Source organism: Sesamum indicum, linkage group LG3, assembly GCF_026168435.1.
Source record: "Sesamum indicum cultivar Baizhima isolate 11 linkage group LG3, ASM2616843v1, whole genome shotgun sequence".
NCBI lineage: Eukaryota > Viridiplantae > Streptophyta > Magnoliopsida > Lamiales > Pedaliaceae > Sesamum > Sesamum indicum.
The window spans coordinates 556,082-579,023 of record NC_142659.1 but is presented as its reverse complement, the minus strand read 5'-3'; the positions used below and the strand labels follow the sequence as shown (position 1 = coordinate 579,023).

At 33.4% G+C, this 22,942-nt stretch overlaps 4 protein-coding genes across 4 annotated transcripts; 2 read left to right on the top strand and 2 right to left on the bottom strand.

The window, feature by feature from the left end:
- Nucleotides 1-4,598: 4,598 nt before the first annotated feature.
- Nucleotides 4,599-7,870, top strand: LOC105156865 (uncharacterized). Its single transcript, XM_011073111.3, has 8 exons — nt 4,599-4,992; nt 5,354-5,484; nt 6,174-6,251; nt 6,336-6,380; nt 6,466-6,510; nt 6,603-6,654; nt 6,975-7,071; nt 7,297-7,870. The coding sequence occupies exons 1-8, from the start codon at nt 4,659-4,661 to the stop codon at nt 7,460-7,462; spliced, it is 948 nt and encodes a 315-aa protein (XP_011071413.1). The 5' UTR covers nt 4,599-4,658; the 3' UTR covers nt 7,463-7,870.
- A 1,974-nt stretch (nt 7,871-9,844) lies between these two features.
- On the top strand, nt 9,845-11,248 carry LOC105156864 (Chaperone DnaJ-domain superfamily protein). Its single transcript, XM_011073110.3, has 4 exons — nt 9,845-10,098; nt 10,198-10,249; nt 10,334-10,401; nt 10,691-11,248. Exons 1-4 carry the CDS (start codon nt 9,952-9,954, stop codon nt 11,147-11,149), a joined length of 726 nt encoding a protein of 241 aa, XP_011071412.2. The 5' UTR covers nt 9,845-9,951; the 3' UTR covers nt 11,150-11,248.
- A 76-nt stretch (nt 11,249-11,324) lies between these two features.
- PUM24 (pumilio 24) lies at nt 11,325-17,431 on the bottom strand. Its single transcript, XM_011073109.3, has 17 exons — nt 17,080-17,431; nt 16,601-16,654; nt 16,052-16,113; nt 15,833-15,914; nt 15,590-15,713; nt 15,373-15,456; nt 14,938-15,052; nt 14,466-14,616; nt 14,238-14,351; nt 14,027-14,098; nt 13,797-13,847; nt 13,659-13,709; nt 13,321-13,428; nt 13,066-13,212; nt 12,733-12,807; nt 11,848-12,095; nt 11,325-11,766 (listed from the first exon to the last, which is right to left on the bottom strand). Exons 1-17 carry the CDS (start codon nt 17,347-17,349, stop codon nt 11,649-11,651), a joined length of 1,926 nt encoding a protein of 641 aa, XP_011071411.1. The 5' UTR covers nt 17,350-17,431; the 3' UTR covers nt 11,325-11,648.
- A 992-nt stretch (nt 17,432-18,423) lies between these two features.
- Nucleotides 18,424-19,884, bottom strand: LOC105156862 (uncharacterized). The gene is made up of 3 exons (XM_011073108.3): nt 19,743-19,884; nt 19,566-19,650; nt 18,424-19,464 (listed from the first exon to the last, which is right to left on the bottom strand). The coding sequence occupies exons 1-3, from the start codon at nt 19,866-19,868 to the stop codon at nt 18,704-18,706; spliced, it is 972 nt and encodes a 323-aa protein (XP_011071410.2). The 5' UTR covers nt 19,869-19,884; the 3' UTR covers nt 18,424-18,703.
- Between the last annotated feature and the right edge of the window lie 3,058 nt (nt 19,885-22,942).

Here is a 22,942-nt window from a genome sequence, read left to right as displayed (position 1 = left end):
ATCTTAGTTTCCTTCGAAACAATCCATTTTTCTTAATTTCCTACTAAATCTTTGAGTTTCTTAGGAAACTTTTTATTTTTCCTAATCTTTTAGCGAAACATTTATTTCACACTTTGAGCTACAAATATTAAATTCTTGTGTCACGCATAACTATTTGATACATAACTAAAGAAGATATGCTTGAATTAAAAGACATATGTTTCTTTAATTTTATAATTATTTTTGTTGTGTTTCAGAAAAGTTTTTAATTTTTATTAACTCGTGTTAGAAACAAGACTTTAATTCATAAGATTTATATTGTATGGGTGAGATATGATGATTCATACTGTTTGGTGCTATTCACACAGCTTTATGCTGCATCTACATTTGCTTTCTTTCTGTAGTAGATATCAAATGAGCAGTCAATGTTGTGTAAGGATTAGATTGTTTTATTTTATGCACATTAGTTTCTTAAAATTTGTCTAATTATTTTAGAGTAATTGTCTTAATTAATATTGTTGTGCAATTATATTTTTAGACGTTGGAGTGACAATATCAGTTAAGAATAGTAAAATGTTCAGTATGAAATTGAGAGGTTTCATAAAGAAAAAAGAAACTAATGCTACGAATCAAACCACATTATTTTAAAAAAATTAAAAATTAATTACTTAATGGGTTAATTACAGTTACCGTCCTTAATGTTTGTATAATTATAAATATCCCGTTGTTGTTTGAAAAATTATAAATACCCTTTTAAATGCAAAATAATTATGTGTTTCTTAGACGGTGAGGTAAAAATTATTATTTTATTCTTTCTGATTTTTTTTAGAAAAAAATAAAAAGTTTGAGAAAAAAAAAAACTGATAGAATGGAAGAATTATTATGAATATTAGTTAACAAAAATATTTGGTAAAATTCTAAAACAAATCTATAAAGTTATAATTCATAATCCAAAAGGGTATTTTGAATAGTTTACTGCAATATTTGGACGAAACTTAAAGCTCACTGTTCCACGGAACTTAAACTTAAGGGGACATTTGAGAGTATTTATAATATTTCAAATAACAAAAAAATATTTATAATTATATCAAATTTAAAAAAAAATAATTCTAATATACCCTAATTTATAATTAAAATCAAAAGACATGATGAAATGCAAATGTCATCAACGACGTTACCATTTTTCTTAAAGAAGTAAATAGTCAAAAATTGAGAAATCTGTAGTTGGGATAAAAGTGAAAAAGGTGGAGATGGAAATTCTGGTGAACCACACCTCCTATTAACATTCCACCCAACCAACCCAAAAACATGTGTGGCGTCTCACATATTTCCTCATATACCAACCAATCAAATCTTCCAATTCAAGTCGCATTTGAAGTTATGAATTTGAGTTTCATCAGATGTGTAAGTATTTTTATCTGACTTTATGTGAGTATTCATCTTATATTACGTGAGTGTTAATGTAACTTGTATTAATGACTGGTTGAATCGAGAATTAATGTAATTTATTATTTATAATTATTTTTAATATAATGATGTATTGGTTCAATCGAGGTAACGCTGAAAAAAAGAAAAATTGGAGTCAATAAAGCAGTTGTTTGGTTTGTAGCATTCAACATCTTTTGGTGGCGTACCTACTACCTAATATTCCCCTTTTTCTAGTTTAAATTTTTGGAAGAAAAAATCAAATCCAAATGACAATACTTTATGGACAATAGTTTTCCAACCACTACTCTTTAAGATAAAATTATTCAAATTATTATTCTTGCTTAATTAAAAGGAATTATTATATTCTCCTACTTGAAGTTTGGTATAATTACTCATTAAACCTCATGTAATTTGAAAAATTATATCTAGTACTTCTGATATTTGCTTCCGTCTAATAAATAAGTCCCTCGTTAGCCCGAATTAACTAAATTTGCTCATAGCAACAAAAAATCTATATTTACCCTCAATTGACTTATTATGACTTACAACAGGTTAAATAAATTAATTTATGATCAAACTACCCCCATATGTCTTCATGTTTTAATGCATGTGAGAGGTATATCTCCACCGTTATAAGGGTAGTTTAGTTCGAAAAAAATGTTTAACCTGCAATAAGTTAATAATAAGTCAATCAGGGGTAAATATTAGATTTTTTTTAATTTTTTTATTAATATCAATAAATTTAGTGAATTTTGATTAACGGAAGACTTATTTGTTTAAATTTATTTGAAATATTTTTATAAGTTTATGCATTTTATAAGATATTTTAATAGTTCAAAATATTTAATTTTATTTTTAAAAAAACAAAATTTTAAAATATTTGAATAAATAAGATGTTACAATGTATTGCATAATAAGTTTTTCATACTGTAATAATGATTGAAAAAACTATAAAACTATTAGAATTTAAAATTATTTAAATAAATAATTTTGTTTTCGAGGAAAAACGTCAATTATATGAAATGTAAAAGTGAAAAACTAACAAAATTATGAGTTGATTTTATTTATGGAAAATTATGATTAGAGAGTTTATAAGATGTTTTAAAAAAAGTTCGATGAAGTTAATTCTTTCTTTTTTATAATTACACTCTCATCCCCTAAAGTTTAGCACCCATAAAATTTGCTTTTGTCTAACAAATTAGTTCATCGATAAGTCAAAATTCATCAAATTTGCTTATATTAACAAAAGAATTAAAGAAAAATATACATTTACCACTAATTGACTTATTGCTTACTTATAGCAGGTCAAATAAATTTTTTATGATCAAATTACCCTCATACATAGTTACGCGTAATGCATGAGATGATGTATATCTTCACATTTTTAAGTGTAGTTTAGTTTGAAAAAGTTATGTGACCTGCAATAAGTCAGTTATACGTCAACCAAGGGTAAATATAAATTTTTATTCAGTTCTTTTTGTTAATATCAGCAAATTCAATGAATTTTGATGACGAAAAACTTATTTGTTATACGAAAGCAAATATCAAGAGTGCTAGATGTAATTTCCTAATCATAAGGGATCTATGTGTAATTACATCAAATTTGAAAGAAATGGAGAATTTATAAGATCCAAAGTATCTGGTTTTTCAAAAAGAATCTGGCCTATAGTATCTCAAACATCTTATAAGATATTTTGAAAAGTTTATAAATTCAGTCAAACATCCTCTAATTGTGTTAATTAGGTTCAAAAAATTTAATAAAAAGATATAATTTAATTATTTATGTAAAACAGAACGATATTATTCTCAAAAAAAAAAAATACCAACTTTATGTACATATATAAAAAATATATAAAAATGATGTAACATAATTAATAATAAATCGTGATATAAATTATTGCATAATCAAACTTTTATGATGCTTTTACTTTTGATATTTTTCTTATTATGTAGTCTATGTTTTTATCGTATAAGACATGTCTAATCTATCGGTCAAAAATATTAAAGTATGAATATAATATAATATACGCACGTGATATTAATTTGTGGATGTATCTACAACAATTATAACATTTAACAACTTATGGTTAATTGTCCTTGTTAATAATAAGTAGTCGTAGCAAATAGTTATTGACTACGGTCTTACGACGATTGTTGGTTGTGATTTTTGAGAGGGTGACTAAAAGTTAAGGCAAATGTTTTGACCATTGCTCTTAGCCGTGACAAATAATTTTTTCATAGTTCTTACATCAATTTTAATTAACCGTAGTTAATAGTAGTCGTTTACCATAATTTTTAGCTATAATCAGTAATATTGTAACCAATAGTAATTTTTTTTTAGTATTATTTCATATTCAAATTTATAATAATCATATTTTTATTATATTGATTATGTTTTATTATTATAAGGCACATTTAATATATGCTAAAAATAATAAATATATATCTATTATTATTTATTAAGTGTAAGAGATCAGAGTAACCCTTTTTATCTATATTTACTCCCGACCGACTTATTATATGTTGAACAAATTTTTTTTAATCGAACTACTCATATACATCCATTAGCGTGTGAGGAGATACATTTTCGCTATTATAAGAGTGGTTTGGTTAGAAAAGATTTATTTGACCCATAATTAGTCAGTAGTAAACCAATCGCGGTAATTATAAATTTTTATTCAATTTTGTTTTGCTAGTATCAGCAAATTTCATGAATTTTGACAAGCGGAAGAAACTATTTTTTGGACGAAAACAAAAGTTAAAAATACTAAATATAATTTCTCAAATTACAAAGTGTTTACTTGTAGTTACATCAAACTCCAGGAAAGAACAGTGTAATTATTCTTATTTAAAAGTATCTGTCTAATCAATTATTTATTTTATTTTTTTTCTATTCATATAATTAAATAAAAGAATTAAAAAAATTAAATTATATCAAGAGGTCAAGTTAAGTATACTTCAATAGCTAAGTATATGTATAGTTGGCAAAATATATAACCAAATAAGGTTGGATTGATGCAAATCAATTACAGAGTACGTGTGATATATTTATAATATAATTGATTATTTTTTTTAAATTGTACTTCAATTATATGACGATATTGTGATATAATTAGCGTCGGACCAAACTTGATTTGAATTATAATTTTGATATATTTTGTGGGTATATTATAGACATGTGGAAAATTAGTTGAGTGTAGAAGAGAGTGTAGCAGTAGCAGTAGCAGGTTTGGTGTTGAGTGTTTCTCATTATGGCGCCCGCGACTGTGACTGTGACTGTGACTGTGAGCTCAGCTTCACTGCTTCCTCATTTCCCATTTCTTCCACGTGCGTCTCGCGTTTTCTTTTCTCACGTGTCGTTCACGTGCCCCCGTCCTTTAATATCTCCTCCTCCGCTCGCCGCTCCCCAATCCCGCCGCCGTACCTCAGCTATGTCAATCGGCGATTCGCTTCAGCAGCCGACGCCTCTCCCCCCGCTTCCCCCCGATACATTGCCTTTCGAGCTCAAAGATGACTCCGATTTCGATCGGATCGTCTCCCCTGACGGGCTAGTTTCTATATGCGGCTTTGGTTCTCTTCTCTCTGGTGAGTGCGATTGTAGCCTATCCCCATCCGTTCGAAATTCAAAAAATAAAGAAAAGAAAAGACGTGCAAAAAGGAGAAAATCACCTTGTTGGAAGTGGTTTGCTTTTGAACTTTGAAGTGCTGATGATATTTTTTTGTTTTCTATTAGCTTTTGGTTGCATTTTTATCAGAATTCAATTGCTTGGAGTTAACTTGTTAGGAGTTGATGAGGTTGCTTTTGGAGCAGCTTTATATCAATCCTACAGTTTAATTTTTTATCGCTCTTTTAATTTTTTTTTTCTTTTCGGGGTATAATTATGGTTAAATGTTTTGATCGCTCATTTAATTTTTTTTCTTTTCGGGGTATAATTATGGTTTGCAGAGAGGAGTGCAAGGAGTACGTTTCCGGATTTGATAAACTTTAGAGTCGCCAAATTGAATGGATTTCGGAGAGTGTTTGCTCATGTTGCTCCTATTTTCTTCGAGAGAGGCATAGCTAAGCCTGAAACCAAGGTGCTTTTTTCTGTTTTTTTTTTTTTTTTTTTAAAAAAATATAAACTGCTTTTGTTTTGTCTGAAGTAACTTATTTTATGATTTATACTGAAAGGATGTTCACATATGTGTGTGTGTGTATGTGTGTAACTAGAAGAGGAAAACTTGGGCATTTATCTTTGTGTTATTACCTACTTTGATCGTTGAAGGCTTGATTAGAAGTTAAACATGCATAAATATATCAAGCTAATCTATTGTGCTTAAGACATAGTTTTGGCTGAATTATGTGTGTTAACATGTAAATTATAGGTTGTGAGTTTGTTATGCATACTTGGTGATGTGTGCTTGCCTTCTAATATTAATCTGATTACTTGTTTAAAGGGTCAATTTCGGCTGAAATATTTGTGAATTTGCGAGTATAGAACCCGATGTTTATATTTGTACCTGTAGTGGCGGAAGATGGAAGAAAACAGTTAATTGATGGGTTTCTGCTATTTATGCCTTTGGTAATTAGACTTGGGACTTTCTATTGGAATTATGAAAGGAGACAAAAACTAGATAAGGCTTCTGGAAATTGTGTTTGATTAGTTATATTTAGCGCATGTCTTTCTTCTTTCTTTATTCAAACCTCAAGCTCAGAGACATAGTCGTGCAACAAAAAGAGCTATTATTATGTTTAGTCACTGATGCAATACTTAATTACCTAGCAGGAGATATCGAGCTTGAGTGTGGAACCTTGTGAAAATGAAACTCTTGTAGTTACCACTTTTGAGATACAGAGATCTGAGGTATAAGATCATTTGCTTTGCTCTCATAATTCAAATTTGAGTTTGAGAAATGGATCTTAACCTGGGTTTTGCCTTTAAATTCAGATACCATCTTTTATTGAAAGGGAGCATGAATTCCGGTTTTTGGCAGTGAGTCGCATCTTTATGAGTTATTTTTATACCTTCAATTTAGTCTTTGCTTGACATGGTTATAATGTGAACTTTGTATCTTTAGGTGATACCAGAAACATTTAATGGGTTGCTTTACACAACTCCATCGGTGAGCAAGACAAGACTATTTTCCTTTTTTGTCTATGGCATAACTCTCTCATTCATGGTTTCGTGACAGACTTCCAACGGGCATTGATGCAGGTACTATGTGCACGTTATAGTGATGAAGAGTACTTTCTGAACAGATGTAAAGGTTATTTTCTGATTCTCACAAGCATAGTAATAATATTTTGTATCTGGTTATTTGTCATGTTGGGATCAAATGGCCTGCAAAGATATTCCACCTTTATTATCTTTGTGTGAGATTTATTCTAAATCTCTAATCAAGGTTCTTGTTCACTAAAACCTCTAATGTCAAAGGATAAACGATGATCGTATTACCAAGACAAGGACTTTAAAAGTTTTATCTGATATTGGAACCCACTAAAAGTTGAACATTTAAGGATCAGCTTGACATTATCGATGTACAAGCACTTTGCCCGTTTTACTAATTTTCTGGACATTTGGTGGCAGGAAGTAAAGAAATCTTCTTTCAACGTTATGGACGTTATGGCGTTGACAAAATTTGGGTGGATGATATCCTACCATGTCGTGTTTATCTGCGGCATTGGTAAGTGCTGAAATTACATATATAGGGTTTTTCTACTTATAAAAAATTTCCTCTACTGGCAATTGATTATTTATCTCCCAATTGTCCCTTACACATCTCCACCTTGCTTGGTCACTTTCCCCATTTTCCTTATATTAGCGAAAACAAAGCACCGGTATGCAACTTACTTGGCTAGTAATGCCATTCCCACCACTCATATCATGACAAATATGAAACTATTCGCAGCGTATTGGCAGCAAAGAACCTTAGTGAAACGGCCTACGACAACTTCCTCGATCATACATTTCTTGGAGATCGTAAGACAACCATCCGCGAGTACTTAGCTACTACAGGTTCAGGTATAATGGAAGAGGAGCCTCCGGAAGAGCTAAAATACCGTTATGGTGGTTGATACGAACTTACTCTTAAACGTACTTGGTACAACTCTATGCTCAACATACTCTTGGGCAAAATGAGAAACTTGAAGATCATTAATCTCTTCATTTTCATAGCTTCAGATTGGACCAGATTTAGCATAAAATATCATGATTCTTGCAACTAGGTTGACTGATAAGTCTGTCTGAGTTCACCCTTTGTGAACATCTCAGCAGAATATATAGGATTGTATCAACTGTTGAAAAGACTTGCTTACCCAGCTCTGTTTCTCATCTTTTCCAGCCTATTTAAGTATCCACCAAGACTAATACTCTGTACAGTTATTCTTTTCCTCGGTCTTCCAAGATTTCAGAACTAAACTTTGGGGAAATTTATGTATTATGTTCTGAAGGTAAACAGTGATAAGTGCTCTTGGATTGTTCCATGCTTCTTCCATTGTTGGCCTGGCTTTGTAGATCTTCTCATCATCCAAAGCAGTGCTTTGGTTGGTAAATGTATGTGAAAGTTGCAACTACTCCAACTACATATTCTCTAGCCATATTACATATATTTCAAAAAGCCTCTGGGAAATGAGAAGTAGCAGAAATTTCATCTGCAGGAACATGCTTTTTTAACTGATAGATATAAGGGTAAATTACAATAGAAACCTTTGAGATTAAACCAAAACATACAAACACCTCATGTTATTTGCGAAATTATAAATACACCTTTCGAGGGGTATTAGTGTAATATTTTTCAAGGGGAGTATGTGTAAGCTTTAGTTTTGAATAAGGAGTTTGTTTGTAATTACAACTATAACCTTAAGAGGCATATTTATAATTTTACAAAAGATAAGAGGGTATTTGTGTATTTTAATCTAACCATAAAAAGTGTCAATGTAATTTACACTAATCAACTGTGGGTAAAATCCTTCCTTAGTTGAGAAATACCACAATATCAACATCATATTATGATCCGTGGTTTTTTATTTGGAACGGGCCAACCCGTTGGACCCAACATCCTAAAATTATGGTCATTGATGATAGGACATGTGGCATAACGGGTATTGCATCATTGACTCAGACCTATAAACAACACCTCATTACTAATGTTACAATTCTTATACGACCATCAAACAACTTCATTAGCTTCATCGTAGGGTCCAACACCTCTAGAGCTATTTGTGTTGATTTCAGAATTGTTTCCTACAGCTTCCATCCAGATCTTAGACCATGCATTATTACAACGTTGATATGCATTTAGCATCAACTTATCTGAATAAGAACCAAGAAAATTATCTTAGTTATATTTTTTTTCAAAAAAAAAAAAAGTCTCTATTTTATACTACACTAATAAGGATTTTGACATGGACTACAATATCCAAAAACATATTTAACGTAGTACGTTGTCTGTCTTGAGAAAATCTAATTTATGATAATTAAACACATCGATTTGAAATAGAAAATTCAGACTAATGTGTTTGTTTAAATGAAATGATTCCTAGCAAAAAAAGGTGGAAATATTTGAAACTTTCACGTGCAACATCACACTTGTTTAAATATTGCAGAGTACAGCCTATTGAAGCAGAAATGAGCTACTTTAATGAGAGAGTAAATAAGGTAAAGGTTGTATTTTAATATTGTGAAAGGGCACTTCGGAGAATTCCCTTTTAGGTGTGAAAAATTACAATGTTATTCCTCTGTCCCTTTTGAATCCCATTAAAAAAATTTAAATTAAAAGGAACAATATCTATATATATATATATACATATTTTGTGTATTTTTATAATGTTATTCTTAGAATGACAATTTAGTATTAATAACTTAATTGTATCACATTATTACCTTAATGGGGAGGAGTTCCATATAAATATTTGGTTAGAAATATCTACTTATAAGGTTTCAAAAAAATAATAATAATAAATCAGGATTTTACTATAAATACAAGAGAATTAGAGTATTATTATTTATTTCAAGTTTGACTTTCCAAGGAATTATAATACATGAATTGAGTTATTCAAGTTCTATTATCAGGATTATAATAGTAATAGTCAATGTAATTGTGCACAAATTTTCGTACAAATTCCAAAGCTATTGAGGCTGCTAGGTTTGAACTCAAACGAGCAAGACAAATTAATAGTCAATTTAAAATTTCATTGGAAATCACATTTTACATAGACTAACTAGCATAGCAAGGACTATCAAAATAATAATAATAATTTATTTAAATCAAATGGGATAAATTTGTAAATTCCAGATTTTCAAGACCACATTTGAGATTTCAATTTGCAATCCATTTTACAAATAAAAAGTAAATTAAAAAAAAAAAGGATTTCAAGATTTAAAAAAATCCATAAAATCCAGCTCTTTTTTCTTAACTGCTCCACTTGACTCCTTAAATGGATACATTTATTCAAAATTTAATAAAAACAGCTCTATTCTTTACATACATTCATAACATTTACCATCCATTATATGCTCATTTCCTTTCACATTGTTACATTTTACTCTTTTTTCATCTTGCTCAATGGGCATGATAGTTGGAAATGAACAAGAAAAATCCCAGTTAGCTACAGAGATTTGTGAGCTCTTGGCTCGTGCAAGTGCCTGTGCAAAATTTCACCACTCTCGTAGGAACAAGCCACCGTTTATCAACTGGTACCTTGTGCTCAGAGTATGTTTTTCGACGTTCTTGATGTCGATTTTTTTGCTATTTTTCTTTTTCCTTTATTGGGATGTGGTATGTTTTCGATTTTTACGTTCTTTTTCGTAGGTTAATGAAAATGCAGATGTAGATGGGATAAGGAAGCAGTATCATAAGCTAGGTAAGGAGTAATGGCATGATTTTGAATGTTGCGGTCATGAATGTTTTTAGAAGCTTAGATGGTTTTTTGCTTGATTTCATATAGCTTTGCAGCTTCATCCTGATAAAAACAAGCACTCAAAGGCTGAAACTGCATTCAAACTTGTGTCTGAGGTGGGTTTCCTTAGAGCTTATGTTTATGTTAAAAATTGATGTTCCTTTTTTATGTGTCTGGGAATTGTTCAAGAATCAATGTTCAGATATCAGAAATCAACTGTCAAACTCTTCTGCTTGCTTTGGAAACATATGTATGTCGATATCGATGATAGAAATCAATCCTCAGGCTGTTTCTGTTTATTCAATACATATATATACATATGTGTGTGTGGGAGAGACAGAGAGGGAGACAATCTGTGTGTCTTTACGACTTTTAGGTTGTTACAGCATCTCTTTGCCATGACAGGCATATTACTGTTTATCCGATAATGGAAGAAGAGCAGCATTTGATTTAGAGAGGAAGACCATTTCCTGCTCTGAGTGCAACACAATTCCTCGTACCAACAGTGAACTCCTCAGACATACAAATGTAAAGATCCAAACACCATATAAAGAGCCGTTGAGATTCAGTCAAATTAATAGGCGTATCAAGGAGCTTCGCACCAAACTCAAAGAGGAGGCAACAATCATAGAAAAATGTCTGAAAACCAATGCTATAACATCAAGAAAAGATTCTCCCAACATCAATGCAACAAGAGAAAAAGAATTGCCGGTGTTCAACCCATCGAACTATCAGTACAAGGGGTATCCTCACCACAGAACAATCAATCACAAGCAGCTGGAAGATTTAAGGGCTGGGTTAATGATAGGAAACAGATGCATGCAGAATACAGCCAAGAACAGCTGTCAGATCTTTCAGTACTGACCGGAAAGAACACTCTTTTTGTCTAAATGTGCTATGCAAGAAACCAATAAACATTGCATGTTCCGTATATTTTCTTTAACATTTTCCACATAACTTCCATCTTACATGGCACCATCAGATCCTAGGTTACTTGATTGTCTTGTAACTTCTTAACATTCATGTAACTCATAAAAACTAGAAGAGAAAGCAATTCCTTATGCGTTCTTAAGATTAACAGTTAACATATTTCACATATGCATAAAGTAGAATAAAACACTGTTCCATCAACAATCACAGCTTAAGCTCCAAAATTTTTCTTCTCCAAGCACACGGAACGAAGACAACTCATTTGACGGGGCAGAAGATGGCCCAGAATATGGCCTCAGCAGGTAAACTTCAATGCATGTCATCAGCTAAGCCAGCGATTTCATGCTTCCTGAGGGATATGTTTCCTTGTTATTCCCTGCTGCTGATTTAGTCATCAGGTGGACTGTCGTTGATTTAGTCGTTTCAGATGGACTCATTGAGCTACAGGTAAACTCAGATCGCCTTTCTCAATGAAGGGCTGCAATTCTTCTTTTGCCAACTCCTTTACCGCCGAGTTTGAGGTTTCCAAGAATGCACTAATTACCTTCGAACTGAAGAGATGATGATATGAGAAAATTACATAACTCAAACTCAGAAATGGTAACAGGGAAACGTTAATCAATGACTCTAACCTGTGACCTTTCACCCAGACTGCACATTTTCCTTTCAAAGCTTTTTCCCATAGGGTAGAAGCAAATTCCGGGCAGTCAAGAATAAGTTTCCTGATGGTCCTACTTGAGTGAAAGTGCTCCAAAATATGCTCTTCCTCGGGTTCATCTGGCTTAGGCTGGGCAGCAATAGATGCTATTGCTTCATGAAACTTGCCCAACTTTTCATCCAAAGCAGGACGTAGTATACGATCAGAACCTCCAGTAGCAACCTACACATGCTTCCACTATACAACTCAATAATCCACAGGCTACCAAACTAATCAAGTCATTCTGGTGAATAATCCAAAATATCCATGTTGACATTTGTAATACAAAGAACAAGATTTGGGCACATCAATGCTACAAATTTTACTGGATCAGGCACCTTGATTTGCTACTTAGAATAGTGACATTTCGAGCTCTCTCATTAACAGTTATTTCCTCCTTTTCCACCCAAAAGATGGTCGTAACACAGGTTAACAAAGTTGTTGAGATGGCCCTACAAAATACCATTGAGAAAAAAAGGACAAGAAAAGGCTCTTCTTTTTTATGCAGTTTGATCAATTTTTAGATAACAAAAGACCAAAGCTAATGAAAAAAATGCAGAGGCGTGATTTAAACAGCTCAAGGAAAGACCACTAGCATGTCAACTTGTTGTAGCTCAAATCAACTGGTAAGATGCAGAACAAGGACGTTCATCAAATTCAGGAAATAGAATTAACAAGGAATTGGCTGGTTTCATTCTCAAATGCGGACAATTTGCCACCACCAGGCAGTGGTTTATATTGTATGAGTCATCAAATTAACTAACAGAATTTGGTGACGTTACATATATTACATTAAAATTTGAAAATGAGAAGACACTACCTCATATATGACCTCTTTCCCGTATTTAGATCTTAGCAAACCTTCTGCCATTTCACCACATGCATCAATAAGTTTCTGCCAAAATGACATTTTAAACAATTAAGACTGGAAACAACATTACATTATCAACAATCACATTAAATTGTAAAGCAGCACTACAAAGCTTGTTTTCCATAAACCTAAAGGGGAAAAAATGTTCATTGTAAAATTTGACATGGAAAACTTATTAAAAAGACCAAAACAAAGAGGGGACGAGTAAAGAGCACAAGAACACTCACACCCACAGAGGACAAAATGTAAGGTTCCCAGAAAGCAACAGCATAAAGTACAAACCTCGGCAAGCCCACTGTTGACGAGCAACTCCTGTCTCCGCTTAAAAGAATCCTTCTTACCACCCTCATTTAGTTGTATACTTGCATTGGAATGATCACCTTCACCATCCTTATCTTCTTCAACAGTTTCACCACCATCTGACTCACCCTGAAATAAAGAACGGAAATACCTTGTTCAACTTGTCATCATCCCCAGAGGCAGTTCAAATTCTATAATGACACCCAAGGACAAAGAGGAAAAAGAAGAGGATGTTGCCTTATTTTTCAGGGATGGAATAGGTAGGCTTAAAGATGTTAAATCATCAGGACTGAAATATCGTGCACAATTAGGATGCAGAAGCTGCAGGAAAGGGCGCCTTCCATTCTGCATCAAGAAAACAATATCATATGATTAGGTCCAAGCAATTTTCCGCCCTCATATGTCCACTACAGAGATAATTTTATGCATGTGGAACAGAGTTTAAATAGACGTAAAACTATCTGAGACCAAAACAAAATTGTTTTGAAATTTCAACAACATTACAACCAAGCATGAACTGCATTCTCTATTAGGAACTCCAAAAAGGATAGCCACTAGTTACATTACTAACCAACCTGATCCAAAAGAAGCTCTTTCAAGTTCCCTTCAAGCTCACGGATTATAACCTGCAAGAATGTGAATAGAATGCTCAGAAGGGATCATATTTGGAGTAGGAAAAATTTGCCCAAAGCCTAAAATATGAGGAACCAGACCTTTGACACAAGTTTTGTATCATCAACAACTGAAAAAATGCAGACAAGTACCTGAAATAGTCATTGATCAGAGAGCCAGAAAGTCAGCTAAACACAAAAAGTCTGACCACTATATCCTTTTTCCTGATTTAGCCGCCTTAAAATAAAAAGCTATCATCAAGTTTATATTTAAGCCCATGAAAGCAAAGTGGAATGAAGAAGCAATGAGTCAATAACTGGCAAAGTCATACCATACTCCCAAACTTGTCTTTAGCTATTTTGTCAACATGGCCTTTGATGCCTTTGATAATTTTCTTTCGCTCCTAAAAGAATATAGCATGTAATGGAAGTTTGAGAACAATTGAAAAAATCAGACCAAAATATCCCAAATACAAGAGACAAAGTATAACTAAATCAAAATGATTGTGTCTATTGTAAACTTCTTGTGAATTGGTGGTGAACCTTTGCACTCCCATGCCTGATACAGAGCATACCGAGCCTGGATCCATCCTTGGTGTGGATCATCCGAACAAGAAACGAACCTGAGAGCTGTTGAATAACATCTGCGGCAGAAGACTTAAAAAAAAATAGATTTAGATAGACAGAAAGGATTAGACACACAGGAATTCTTAAAGTTTCAGGCAGCTGGAGTACAAAGAAATAGAAAGAGTCCATGAACATAAATAGTACCTGATCTGCGATGTTTAAATATTCCATTAATGCTCTGTGTACAATGGAATGGTCCAATATCCCTTTCTCTAGAATTGGTTGGAGTACGGATGTCATGTGACGTAAAACTGATGACTTTTGCAACTGCAACTTGGAAATTACATCTTCTAATCTGTGATGGAATTAGTCTATTGTGAACCAGGCACACAGCAAGCCAAAAGCAGGAATCCAGAATTATCAAGAAATTTCAACATACTCATCATGTCTGATTCATCTCAGATTCTCAGGGTTCAGACATCCAATCAATGCCGTAAAGACATGTGGTAGGACATGCAACTGAATTTTAAATTTGATTTTAAGTCAATGGACTACCCTCTTATATTCTTTCATCGCTCACCAATAAAAAACTTGCAGGGTTCAGAAAGAAACGTTGTATTTGACTATAGTGATATCTCGATGCACACACTTCACAATATTAAAGTGAATGCATTACCGGTTCTCTTTCATTGCAACCAAATCCTTAAATAACTGAAGCTCCGGCGAATATAGTTCCATAAGAAGAGCTTGCTTCTGAGTAGCATTCCCCAGGTTATACGCATGTTCAATAACTGCAAAAGCATGTTATATACATTTAAGCAATCCTGCTAACACAAGCAACGTAAAACATTTACAATGTAAAGCAAGAACGAATCTTGCACTTTGGATAACTATAACAACACAGTGCATACACAGGCTTAAGTTCTTCAAAGCTATTAGTAAACCAAAATCAACCAATTAACCAAGATTTGACACATTTGAATCAGTTTTTTACATGGATCCTGAAGTTCATGTCTCAAGGTGATGTAACTACAATGCAGATTCTGTTAACCAGCTTGCTGTAGACTGAACTACAGGGCTATTATTGAAATTTAAAGTTGTGCCATCATACCTACAGAGCCAACCATATGTCGAAGAAGAGAAGCGACATGACCATGGAGCGATGAAATAAATTCTGCTAGCTGTTCTTTGGGTGCTGAAAAAGAATACAAATAAAGGACTGATTTGAGAAACAAGATTAACACAGCCATAACTAAACCTCCAAAGTGGAGGGGGTAGGGTGTTCAATCTCAAAGATCACATTGAGAGATTTTCCAGGTAAAAGGTACCATGATCTAACATCTTTGTAACAAGATGAACTGCATAAGTATTGCTTGCAAGAGCAATAAAATGTGGACGAAGCTCCATGAACACAGCATTTCTTTCATCTTGTGTACAATGTTTAACGCAAGTCTGCATCCCCAAACAGCAAATCAATTTATTACCATAAACAGAGGAACTTCAAAAATTCGAAAAAGATCAGAAGGCAATGATGGTAGGTGGACATATATTGGAGGTGCAGATGTGGAAACCTGAAGAACGCGAGATGAAACGTGAGAGCTTGCAATTTCAGAAATCTTCCCCTTCATCTTTTGCAGTGCTTCACTTACCAACCTTACAATTAAGACATACAAATTATGTTAAAACTGGAACTCATCAAGTGCCTTTTTCTTCTAATTAAATGGATCGAAGTGCAAAGAAGTCCATGGGGCTAGAATTTTACTAGTAAAATTCACAACAAAATAGCATACTTTGATCTATCTTCTTTTGCAATATTTCGACATCTCATCTTCTCCCAAAGCAATGCCAGCTCCTAGTAAAAATAAGTAAAAGAGGTGGTACATAGGGCAGGGTCAGGAAATAACTTAGCAAAAGGGACTCAAAGAAATCCCAAGAAAGCAGAAGCACAAGTGCATGACAAAATCAGATAACTGATCTGTATTAATGCAAACTCAAAGCAAAGGGACCAATATGAATGAATGACACATAGAAGTGTTAGAGCTATGCTGTATAAATGGTTAAATATCACATAATAAGATCTGCATAAAAGCATGCCTAATTAGATGAACAACAACAATTGCCTTTAAAGTTGTCACATGCAATTCTTCACCATGAAAATACAAAAGAAATTTTACTCAGTGCAAACAGCAGAAATGACCATTCGTTTATTAGGAAATTGGCATAGCACAAATCACCATTACTTTTTTAGCTTTGGCATACTTGATCAGACCATGAATGAGATAGTAGATTGCAACAGAAAAGCAGAACCGGAAAGAGTAGGTCAAAAGTGTAAGACTGACTTGTTCCAGTGAGTAATGCTTCTTCCTCTTCTTTTTCCTTGCTTCAGCTAGTTCCTGGGAAAAATAAATCAATTGAGTAACAAAAGAAATGTTAGTATTTCCTACTACACCATTCCCTACAGCACGTAGCAGTTGTAACTTATACTGGTAGCAAAATCTTGCTCAAACTCGTCATTTCCATAATATATGCAAAATCAACGTGGAGGATTTTCCTAATCCCTCATTCTCAAATAATGCCCAGGGCTAAGTCTTGCTTCACGAGATTGAAACTAAGCCCCAACATACTCAAACTCATACATCGCTGAGGTGCAAAGACAGAACACCTGAGCCAAAGCTACAACTCGCAGCTAATAACACATAACATAAAAGTGTTACACCCAACTAATATTAACAGCTCCACCAAAACCTCACACCCCATACAGAAAAAACCAACATCCCCACTCTGAAAAAGGGGGGAAAAGAAGGAAAAAAAATCGAACCTTTGAGCGCAAACGACTTAGTTTCTTGGAGTCCTCCACTCCATCCTTCTTCACACTCGGCTTCTGGTGGTCCTTTTTAGGTCCTTTAATTTTGAATGGCTTTTCTGTCCCGTCTTTACTTTGAACATTGTTCGAATTTGGCTTAAGTTTCTTAGGATTTGACGCGAATTTCGGTTTCTTGGTAACTGCGGTTGCACCCTCGGACTTCTGGTTGGGGACTCTCTTCCTCTTGTTCGATTGGCTGGTCTTTTTCTGGGGCTGCGCCGCCATTGATGAAGCTTGCAGCTGCTTGTTCGAGGTGCAACAGTCTGAAGAACAACGCTGTATAGCTCTCTGTTTTGTCAGTGGGCTTCTATTTTAGGGGTTTTACGAGGGTTTTGGCTGTGGGCTGAGATATTATCATATTAAGCAGGTCTTCTCAAGAAATGGGCCCATTTAATACAGGCCTTCCCAAGCAATGGGCCCATATAAGGCGGGCCTAATGATGTGTAGTAGGGCCCATACTAAAGAAAATGGTTTTATGACATAATAGAGATATACTAACTGGGTTTTGTCCAACTCAGGAGTTGTTTCGAATCAGGGTTGGTGGTGGTAGAATAAAGGTACTGTCTTTACATGTGTCCCACTCTTTTTGGAAGCTAAAGATTTGAAGAAATAACCAAAATGTGCTGTTCTTGAAGCATGGCTAATAGCTTCCTCTCCTTTGACTAGTGCTTTGTCAATTTAACTGAAATGATGTTGGCAAGGTTGTCTTTTTTTTGTGGGTGTGATGTTGGGAAAGTATTTTGATTGCTACCTACAAATACTTGTTTCATATTTTTATTTTTATTGATCTCAATGTCTTATTTTTGTTTAAGTATTAAAATCTCCAAACAGCCTGCAACCGTCCAAAATCACTCCTTTGGTTTTGATTTTAAAAGTAGCAATTTAAAAAATTATTTTATAAAATCGCATTTGAAAATGAATTTAAAAAAACCAAAATCACACCATGAATACCTCTGGTTCAAATGTTTGTGACTCGTATTCTTTATTTTTCCCAACTTCCTTTTGAGATTGGAAATATTTAGAAATTCTTTTGCATTCATGCACTAATCGGTCTTTGTTAATCTCAAACTTAATGTTATTAGTAGAAGGGGGGGAATTGAGACAGGTTTCAAGAATTAAGAAGGTATCACAAAGCTTTTAGCTTGATTTTGAATTCTTGTTTAGATGTTTGATCATCGTGAAACCATGCAACTAAAGCACTGCACTTTCGACTCCCGCCTATCCAAACGTTCTCAAAATGCATTGGATAATTTGTTACACTATTCGCTTTGTGTCTAATGTTGCATATAGACATGGATAGATATGAAGGTAGGATGAGGCAGCTTTATTCGGATGCTTTTACACTGAATGAAATGCTACCTACAAATACAATTAATTAGTTCTCAACCAAAGAGAATATATGCTTTCTCTTACAAGCCAGGAATCTAATTGCTCAAAATTAGCAACAAACTCATCTCTAAGTATAGTTGTCAAAGAAAATTCTCGAGTTTGCTTATTTTCCTCCTTTAACATTTGATGCGCGTCTCTCTTGAAGCAACATCGACTCCCTGCGTTTCACACGGTCTTGCTTCTTTAGCTCTCATACTATGGTACATGCATTTGGATTTTCCTCGCTGAACATTGATGTGATGTTGCCATTGCCGTTTCCGTTTCCGTTGCTCCCACTGTAATACGCCTGATTGTAGTTGTCTGGTCTACTGTAGTATGAGTATCCTGGTGGTGATTGTGGATATGCATATTCAGTTGTATAGGGGGATGGCCTGTATGTGTTGTAGCTGTGAGTCACATAAACAGGTTGAGGTGGCTGTGGTGGTTGAGGTGGCTCTACTCTGAATCCTGGACGGGTGGGATAGGCGTTCCATTGTCTGCTATTGTCGTTTGGGACGTAATGAGGATAGGCGTACCGATATCCATAGTCGGGTGGATGGTGATATATGACATGAATTTCTTCATGTTCTTTTGGTTTAGAGGGCTGACTCGACTGGCTTGGCGGATCGTTATCAGATTCCTGTGATGGTTTTGCCTCTGTTGGTGGATTCTCTGGTGGTGTTGGTGGTTCTTTCTGTGCCTCAGCTGGTGGCGTTGCTTCTGCCGGTGGCTGTTCTGGCGGTGGGTTGGTAGACTCCTGTGGTGGTGGTGATTCACCTGAGCCCTCAGGTGTGCCGTTTTCAGGTGCTGGTTCTGGTGTTGGTTGAGCTGGTTCATCAGATTGTTCCGTATGTGAACAAATGATTGCAGTTTTTCTTGTCTTCTTGATGGCTTTGACAATCTTGGCAGGATCAGCCCAACCGACTATTGTTATTTTCTGCTGAGGGAAATCAACATAGAGATCATATATACCTGCCATGCCATGTACAAACCTTTCGTTAGGCAACCGACACACCTACATAATTATGACAAGAAAACAAGCTCGATATCGTTATGTCGACAGAGTTGCTAACCGGTGATGCCGTGCAAGGCCTTCTTGATCTTGTGAACGCATCCGTTGCAATCCATCCTGACCTTTATCTCTGTGATTCGAGGTTTCTGCAAATGATGAGAGAATTAGAAGAATATTTGATCCATGGATGCTATACTTCAATCCTGCATATACAGCCATGTGAATGTGATAGACATACCTCCATTTCTGGAACCATCATTGTGTGATTGATGAATGATGGAGAAGAAAGGTGGTCTGTTGTGGGGATGGGGATGGGGAGGGTGAGAAGTGAATGGAGAATCAATATATGGCAGCATATGTGCATGGAGAAGGAATATTTTAAAGTTCTTGAATTGTGGGACATGCTAAAGAATCTCTTTTTGTTGCTCTGTTTTTTTTTTTTTTTTTAAACCCGTCTCTCCCTCGCTACACACAAGACGCAGAAAGAAAACTTGTGTATATACGAAATTTTTTTACTCAAGTCAGTTTTCGCAAATGAAATCAATCATATAATAAGAATAATACACTTGTCATGTGATTGCTCACTTTTTTAACACAATAAGTGTATTACACTTGTCATATACAGTAATTAATTCAAAATTGGTCAAACTTGATTCGAGGCATCAAATGTAAAAACATAATATGATATTTGCAACAGTTGAAAATAAATAGTTATCATTTTTTGTCGAAAATAAGCCCCCAAAAAGAAAATTCAATTTGATATATTGTTTTTTGCTTTTCAATTGCTAAATTAAACTAATATAAGTCAAGAGCCGTAAACAATCTTTTATCAATTACTGTAACTTTGATATCAATTGTTTTTTATTTTTCACTTTTATTTTCAAACACTATGATCAACTTTTACAACAGCTAAACTTATAATTTTCATTTCAAAATTTTCTCAAAATAAAAGTAGAAGTTATTCCAAACGTTCCTTATATAGTGCAAATCATGTCATAATAGCATTAGAACTCACTTCTTTATGATGTGTTGCGATCTCGAGAATTCTTTAGTGTAAATTATGTCATATCAGTAATGAAAATCCGCGTGATGATTATATATGCGATTGTTGGGTGTTTTCACAGATAAATTAGAAGGAATTTTTTTTAGTGTAGAAGGACATATATATATATAATTATGCCATCTTTGTGCATGTTTATGACATCCAAAACCGCCCATGAAAAGGAAAAGAGGAAAATAGGAGAAGATAGATAGAAAGATAGGAGAAATGAAATGTCTCAATGGTCAAACAATACAAAAGTAGCTTTTGGGAGTGAAGGATATCCACACTTGGCGAATCCTTTTTCTTACAAGAAACAGATCATCATCATCAATAAAATCAAACACAAATAAATTAGGATTAATTACACTTTGACCCCTCTAAAAATAAAAATGCACTTTCTCTAAAAAAAAATTAAAATTACATTTATACCCCTTAAAAATTCATGTTTACACATGATTCACTTTTGTTATGGTTTGGACAAAAAATATTGACGTTAATAAAAAAATTACATAAATTTCTCTATAAAAGAATATAATAATATGTATGTATATATGTAATATATCTATTCCTTTTATAAGTATAAAAAAAATATAGGAATGTCAAATAAGGTACAATAGTAAAATTTATATAATTTTTTTTGTGGGCGTCAACGTTTTCTATTCAAACCTTAATGAAAGGATGTAAAATATAAATGGAGAATTTTTTAAGAAAATGTAAATATAGTTTTGAATCTTTTTAAAAAAAATATATAATTTTGTATTTTGGAGGGGTTGAAGTGAAATTAACTCAATAAATTAATGTAAGAACAAAATGTGGTATTTTATTAGCAATGAGTTGTTTATGTGATTTGTAAAGCACAAACCCCCTCTTCCCTTTTAGCCCATAAAGATTGATGGAGACCAAGAGATTCTCTTCGTGGCTCTTTCATAGTGATTGCTCAGGAGCTAACGGTAGCTAGCAATCGCTTTGAATTTTCTATTTTAAATTATATTGTATTTTTTATTTTATTTAATTATATATAAATTTAAATAAAATAGATAGACATGAATTTTGTACATATAATGTATATATAAAATAGATAGAAAATGAAACATAATTTAAAATAAAAAATTCAATCCAATAAAAAACGCTTGGATCAATCGAACCAATTAATAATTTTATAATTTAACTGATTCAATCTCTGATTTGATTCTAAAAACATTGATTACGTAGCCTTTACAATTGTCTTCTTCTTCTTCTTGATCATGCATGCATGTTTCTATGATCTTTATGAAGGTCATGTCTTGGTGAGGTGTTATTTACACCTTTTTTTGCCTAGATTTTTTAATTTTTATTCTCTCGATCCAAAAATGAAAGTTCGCTTTTTAATTTTCAATATTTTATTTTTCAAATATATATTATTAATCAAAATATACAGTAATATATTATGTTGTTAAGTTTTAATCACTATGATCTCTTTTATTTGGGATGATGGGATTTTTAGGTGGTATTGATAATTTCATAATAAATGTTGGGATTGAGTTAAAATTAATTATATTAAGTGACTGAATTTTATATTTGCTAGTATTGACGAAATAACGATATAGATAATATATTGTTTACTTTTAACTATAATTTGATGAGATTGAATTGTGGATTACTTTGGATTTTTTCGAATTACCCCTAACGTTTTTTTCAGGCATTATTTGATTTTTTTTGTTTTGTTAGAAAATGTAACATACTTATATACATAATTAAAAGTCAAATAATATATTTTATATAAAACTTAAGTATACATATAATATTTTATGTAAAAAGTTAAGTAATATATCTTATATAAAAGTTAAAAAATATATTTTATAAAAAAAGTATATGTATATATATATATAGAGAGAGAGAGAGGACAACGACGAGCGAGGGTTGGGGGACTAAGGAGGCGAGGCGAGGCGAGGGGTGGGGGACTGGGGAGGGGATGGCCAAGCGAGAGGGAGGTGGACAGAATGGGGCCACGGATGGTGGGCATCTCCGGGGTAGGGAAGGGAAAGGATGAGGGGATGGCGATGACAGCTATTAGGGGAGTTGGAGTAATTAAATTCAAAATAAGCGGCATACATGAGAGAATGCGGTTTATCGCGAGGAGAAAATGAGGATCCAAAATTTAATCAGCACACTTTAGGCTTAGATGATAATGTAATTTTACCTTTCATAAGTTGGAGTTTAATCAGAATACAATTAAAAGTAGCAACAGACCGACATTGAATGTATCGGCCAACCCTAAATGAAGTAAACGAAAAATAAAAAATAATTGTCTTCAATATTAGGGTTAATAAGCCCAAGTAAAAGAGCCCTATAAAAGTAACAATGTAAATTTGTATAAGTATCATTAAAAAATAATTTGTTGAATAAAAACAAATATT